General features: G+C 42.8%; 2 protein-coding genes across 2 annotated transcripts in view; one reads left to right on the forward strand and one right to left on the reverse strand.

The window, feature by feature from the left end:
- The first annotated feature begins 126 nt into the window (after positions 1-126).
- The window catches only part of esyt2b (extended synaptotagmin-like protein 2b), a 57,380-nt gene continuing 51,506 nt past the window's right edge, over positions 127-6,000 (forward strand). The window contains exon 1 of the mRNA XM_034150304.1: positions 127-651. Coding sequence (XP_034006195.1) covers positions 325-651 — 327 coding nt within the window. The 5' untranslated portion in view covers positions 127-324. The remainder of the gene's footprint in view (positions 652-6,000) is intronic.
- LOC117498300 (zinc finger protein 862-like) lies at positions 3,500-5,505 on the reverse strand. Its single transcript, XM_034150313.1, has 2 exons — positions 4,313-5,505; positions 3,500-4,218 (listed from the first exon to the last, which is right to left on the reverse strand). Exons 1-2 carry the CDS (start codon positions 5,502-5,504, stop codon positions 3,767-3,769), a joined length of 1,644 nt encoding a protein of 547 aa, XP_034006204.1. The 5' UTR covers position 5,505; the 3' UTR covers positions 3,500-3,766.

The raw sequence follows: 6,000 nt of genomic DNA on the forward strand, positions 1-6,000 counted from the left end.
TGTGTTTACCTCTAATGACCACCAGGTGTCAGTGTTTCCCCTCTCTATCAGGCTGGGAGCACTCAGTGATATGATCCCTGTGCGTTTTTGTGAAAGCAGCATTTAACCCGAGAGGAGGCAGAGAGAGGAGCCGCGGACTGGATCAGCTGTGCGTTTGAACCTAAGGGAATGTATTCTGGTCACTAAAAGGGGCTCAATGCCATCGATTCCCCGCGAGACAATGGGCTCGTGCGCGGGGGAGCCAACGTGAGAGCACATGGTGTTACCAAAAAAACCTTATTTTTAAAAACACTTTGGAGCTCAGAGACATCTTCTAAGGACAGCATGACGGACACAGGAGTCCATTCCCCTACTAAGGAGAATGGGCATGCAATAATCCCACCCTCGGACCCCCTGCTGTCTGCCACACACGAGCTCACACACACCTGGATGCACGTCGCCAAAACCTTTGTGATTATTTTCCCCATCTACGCACTGGGATATTTCGAGTTTAGCTTCAGCTGGCTGTTGATCGGACTTGTGATGTTCTTCATGTGGAGGAAGAACTCTGGAGGGAAACACAGCCGCATCAGAAGAGCTCTGGATCTGTTCGAGCAGGAGGAGGAGAGGGGCTTCAAGCAGAGCACCAACACCTCAGATCTGCCTCCGTGGGTAAGAACATAATACATCATAATAAAGCTTTATTTATATAGCACCTTTCATACAACACGTGCAGCTCAAAGTGCTTTACAAAATGACACATCACAAGTTAAAAACAAACAACAAGAAGTTCCCCTCAGGTTATTTGTTAAGAACTTTAAAAGGTACACGCAGCGAAATATAACATGTTATCAGGTTAATAGATACAAGGAGGTGAAAGGTATGATAATAAAAACACACTCCTTCATCCCCAGAGGTGGAAGAAGTACTCAGATCTTGTACTTGAGTAGAAGTACTCAGATCTTGTAAAAGTAGAAGTACTCAGATCTTGTTCTTGAGTAAAAGTAGAAGTACTCAGACCTTGTACTTGAGTAAAAGTAGAAGTACTCAGATATTGTACTTGAGTAAAAGTAGAAGTACTCAGATCTTGTAGTAAAAGTAGAAGTACTCAGGTATTGTGCTTGAGTAAAAGTAGAAGTACTCAGATCTTGTACTTGAGTAAAAGTAGAAGTACTCATATATTGTACTTGAGTAAAAGTAGAAGTACTCAGATCTTGTAGTAAAAGTAGAAGTACTCAGGTCTTGTGCTTGAGTAAAAGTAGAAGTACTCAGATCTTGTACTTGAGTAAAAGTAGAAGTACTCAGATATTGTACTTGAGTAAAAGTAGAAGTACTCAGATCTTGTAGTAAAAGTAGAAGTACTCAGGTCTTGTGCTTGAGTAAAAGTAGAAGTACTCAGATATTGTACTTGAGTAAAAGTAGAAGTACTCAGATCTTGTAGTAAAAGTAGAAGTACTCAGGTCTTGTGCTTGAGTAAAAGTAGAAGTACTCAGATCTTGTACTTGAGTAAAAGTAGAAGTACTCAGATATTGTACTTGAGTAAAAGTAGAAGTACTCAGATATTGTACTTGAGTAAAAGTAGAAGTACTCAGATCTTGTAGTAAAAGTAGAAGTACTCAGATATTGTACTTGAGTAAAAGTAGAAGTACTCAGATCTTGTAGTAAAAGTAGAAGTACTCAGATCTTGTACTTCAGTCAAAGTAGAAGTACTCAGATCTTGTACTTGAGTAAAAGTAGAAGTACTCAGATCTTGTACTTGAGTAAAAGTAGGCGTACCAGAGTGTAGGAATACTCTGTTACAGTAAAAGTCCAAAATGCTGGATCATCTGAGTTGTGTGTTTGGGTGCCATTTGATTAAATACAACCTATAATATCTCATATATGTGACACACTGAGGCGGCTGCAGGTCTCTCTGAGGCTTCAGGAGATTTCTAAGGAACACTAAAGCCTGACAGGAGCCCATTATCTAACAACGTGATAAAAGCTGCAGCAGAATCCAGAGTTACTGCAGGAGTGTGAATCCCAAAATAACAGCACTCTGTGGGCATGCTTCCTTACAGCGTGGTGTCTGGTTCTCCATTGTAACCCTGCTGGATTTAGCCTGTGTAATGTCCGTGTGTTGGGGGGGGGGGGGAGACACAGCTGCTTCATCACAGCTTTACAGCTCCTCTGGTCAGCTGATTCCTGGAAACTCCGAAATATTGAGCACAGAAATACTTCACAGAAACAGATCAAGTGGGATGAGCAGAGCTGGAAGAAGTACTCAGGTCTTGAGTAAAAGTAGAAGTACTCAGATCTTGAGTAAAAGTGGAAGTACTCAGATCTTGTGTAAAAGTAGAAGTACTCAGATCTTGTACTTGGGTAAAAGTAGAAGTACCAGAGTGTAGGAATACTCTGTTACAGTAAAAATCCTCCATTCAAAATGTTCCTCAAGTAAAAGTAGAAAAGTATCAGCATCAAAATATAGTTAAAGTTTCCAGTATGGCCCATATCAGATTTAAAAATACAACACGTTGGTATGATAATTATTACTAATGCATGAATGTCAATTGGTAAAGGTGGGTTTATTTATATGACTTAACTTTAGTTCCACCTGGAGTAAATTATACAAAGTCATTCAAACTAGCTGCTTTGAGAACTCCTGTCATGGTTTAGTGTTCGTTAGAAACCTCCTGAAGCCTCAGAGAGACCTGCAGGCGCCTCAGTGTGTCGCATATATGAGATATTATAGGTTGTATTTTAATCAAACGGCACCCAGACACACGACTCAGAAGATATTATACAGTCTGTTTTGGTTTGTCGGACACCATGTGATCCATGATGTCTGAGAGAAGCTGCATCTCAAATCAAAAGTAGAGACGCATTACGATGCGTTCAGGCTCTTTTTTTTGTAAAAATGAGTATTTGTTGAAGGTAAATTACAACGTTGTCGTGATGCGTTCACCTTTGATCTTGTTGTGTCTTTATTTTCTATTGAGAGGTGTGTATCAAGACATTTATAAGACCCTTAACAGACTCAGGAAGTGTACATTTCATTCATCAAATGTGCTTTAACGAGGCCCTGTTCTGCTTTTGGGGGCTTTTCCTTTCCTGTAGGTTTTAGTGCATGTAAATGGTCTGGTTTCTTTCCCACACTAAATCTCAGCTTCTTCACCTTCCCCTCTATAAACCCAACTCTTCACATCATCCCTGAGTCTCATGTCCTCTGGTGTGTGCTGTTCAGAGACCAGTAAAAAGCTCTTTCTGCTGACACATGGATACAAAGGCTGTTAAATGTGGGCGGAGGACAGAGTTCCCGTTAGAAAAAATGTGTGCCGGTCACCATGTCCGTTAGGATTTAAATCTTCCGGACAAATTCGAAATTTCCCGGTCAAAGGTCTTCTTTGTTATTGAGCTTTAAAACAAATTGATAACAACTCTATATTAAGGATGAAATAATCAAGGCATTCAGATGTATCTTTTATTGAAAAGTGACTTTTAATAAAAGTTCAAACAAGTTCTGTCAATATCGTGCGTAACGGAAAATAAATAAATATAGCCTATATTACGCAAGCCATAATATAATAAACAAAAAACCCATGTTATTCAGCTGTAGACCTACATATAGTCGGATAAAATAAAACATAATAATTATTATTTGTTCACAAACTAAAAGAGTATGGCCCGTCGTGAGCATTTTAATAAAGGCTCGCAGCTGCCGACTTGTTATCAAATAGCCTTTAAACAAATTGTAACACAAACTCTTTGACAAAACTAGAGCAAAATGCCTAGCTTATGATGTTTTAGCCTACTTTCTACGCTTTTTCAGACCTGTGAAGTGGGTAGCTGCGGATTCAAAATCAAAGGTCCCGAGTGTCTCTCCACAACTGGCAATGCGCATGAGCCGTGTGACCTTGTTCTCGCCAAGCCGACTTCGCTGCGCTGTTTTGATTCTGTTCTGTAGAGAGAATCCTCTCTCTGCCGGCACACTGGAGACAGGGATCACGCATGCTATCTTGGCCAGTGTGGCCCACTCAGGATAGATGTTGCCTAAATCTCTTACGAGGACTTCGCAAGCCGTTAAGAAATGCAAGCCTCCGTATCCGCGGAGCGCTGTCATCACGGGGATGGCATCTCTGTGGGCGCTTGTGGCATCAATGAGAGGGGCACTGGCTTGCGCCGAGTCATCCTCACTGGCAATCCCTTGGCCAAAATGACCAATAATGGTTTTGAGGGCTGGTTCAGCGTATATTTGAAGCGCTGAAGGGACGGAGAAATAATGAATTGTTTTATGTAACGCAAATAAACACATTTAAATAACTTGTGACACAATTTTAGGAAGGCCTATACTTACCACTTTGTGCATTTGGGTATCGGGATGGGTTCAGAAGGACGTCAAAGCTAGTGATAATACTCAGGGACTCTTCAGGAAAGCGGTTGTGTAAAGCATCTATAAGATGTGTAATGTAGCGTACGCGGACATTACTGAAAGCCTGCCGGGACCGGTCATCTGCGTGTGTCACATTCACATCCCTGTACATGCCATTTTGGCAATCTGCCTGAAACCTCTCTTCTTCGGGACCGGGGGAATCCCTCAACTGTGTGAGTGCCGCAACTGATGCGTGAACCATTGGTCGGATTGTGGCCAGATTGACATCCTCTTTCTGGAAAACCAAATTAAGTTTGGTCATAACAGGTAGCACATCAGCCAGTGCGTGAGTCCAGGCGATAAAGCAGTATGGCTGGATTTGACCAAGGATGCCTTTTGCTTGGGCATTTCCTCCAACAGCCTCTTCATGTAGCTCCATCACCAGAGCAGGCCAGTTTAGCTTGATACCCTCCACTGCCCTGTGCAAGGATAACCAGCGGACAGCGCACTGCTGCTTTAGGCTTTTCACATCTTCATCCCCGAGCGCTGCTGTCATTTGACGGAGGCGATTGGTCCTGCTGGCTGAGTGCTTGTAAAATGAGTACACAGAGGATACTGTGCGCTTGTAAACTCCTACTTGGTCCACAGCTTTTGCAGCATCTATCGCGGCCAGCGCAACTCGGTGGGCAACACAGTGCACCTGAATGCAAAACGCACTCTCTCTCTTCAGAAGAGCACCAACTCCAGCACGTTTGCCCATCATTACACTAGCCCCCTCTGAGCCCAGGCCAATGACGCTTGACAGTTTCACATCCCTCTCGCGGAGCACCTCATCCACCTTGTCAAATATACACTGTGCTGTCCCGGAGTGCACGTCATAGTTTCCCAAAAAACACGTCTCCACTTTTCCTTTAATTTGCAACTTGGCGTATATTATCAGCTTTTTGTCCACAGTGATATTAACCGTCTCGTCAATGATTATTCCGATAAAGTCACTCTTCTTTAGTTTTTCGTCCAGCTGCTTAATCAGGACTTCATCTATGGCCTTTTCCATGTCATCAACGGAATCACCGTGCCGGTAAATTCCATCACCTGTGACAAAATCAGGAGCCTTCACTTCTCGTAGTAGCTCAGTCAACCCTGCATACTGATTACCTGCAATGTCGTTTTTAGCCATGTGAAACACGACTTTTAGCTGAGAACATAGCTTCATGGAAGCTTCATTCGCCCTCTCGCAGTGGCCTTTCATTGCGGTTTGTTGTGGTATTGTGTTCACTGACAAAATGTGCTCATTGCTCTGACTGTGTTCAATAAGCGCAGAGGTTCTCATATTTGTTGCTCCTTTGGTGAACCCGTTCTTTCTCCCCGACTTCTCGCAGTGTGAGCAGAACAGAATTTCTTCCCCATCTATAATGTCGCACCTCAGCCAGGTGAATGTATCTTTCCATACGGGTCTGAACGCGCGGGATCTTTGTTTTTTTCTGTCCGGGGCCAAGGCATCTACGGTCTCATTGACAGCAGGCGGTATCGCCATCTCATTGTCGGTATTATCATCATTAGACCTGCTTGGTTTAAAGAAATAATTTTTAAGCTTAGCTTGTTTTGCCATGTCCGATTTTTCTCATCTCTCTGTCGTCCTGTTGTTATTGTGCGCCCACTTTATCTTACTGAAT

This window comes from Trematomus bernacchii, unplaced genomic scaffold (genome assembly GCF_902827165.1).
Source record: "Trematomus bernacchii unplaced genomic scaffold, fTreBer1.1, whole genome shotgun sequence".
NCBI lineage: Eukaryota > Metazoa > Chordata > Actinopteri > Perciformes > Nototheniidae > Trematomus > Trematomus bernacchii.

Bases quoted from the DNA above. Each gene is read 5' to 3' on its own strand.
- LOC117498300 (XM_034150313.1), bottom strand. From the start codon at position 5,504: ATGGCTAAAAACGACATTGCAGGTAATCAGTATGCAGGGTTGACTGAG. The intron at 4,219-4,312 runs GTAAGTATAGGC...CCGTCCCTTCAG, and splicing joins ATACCCAAATGCACAAAGTG to CGCTTCAAATATACGCTGAA.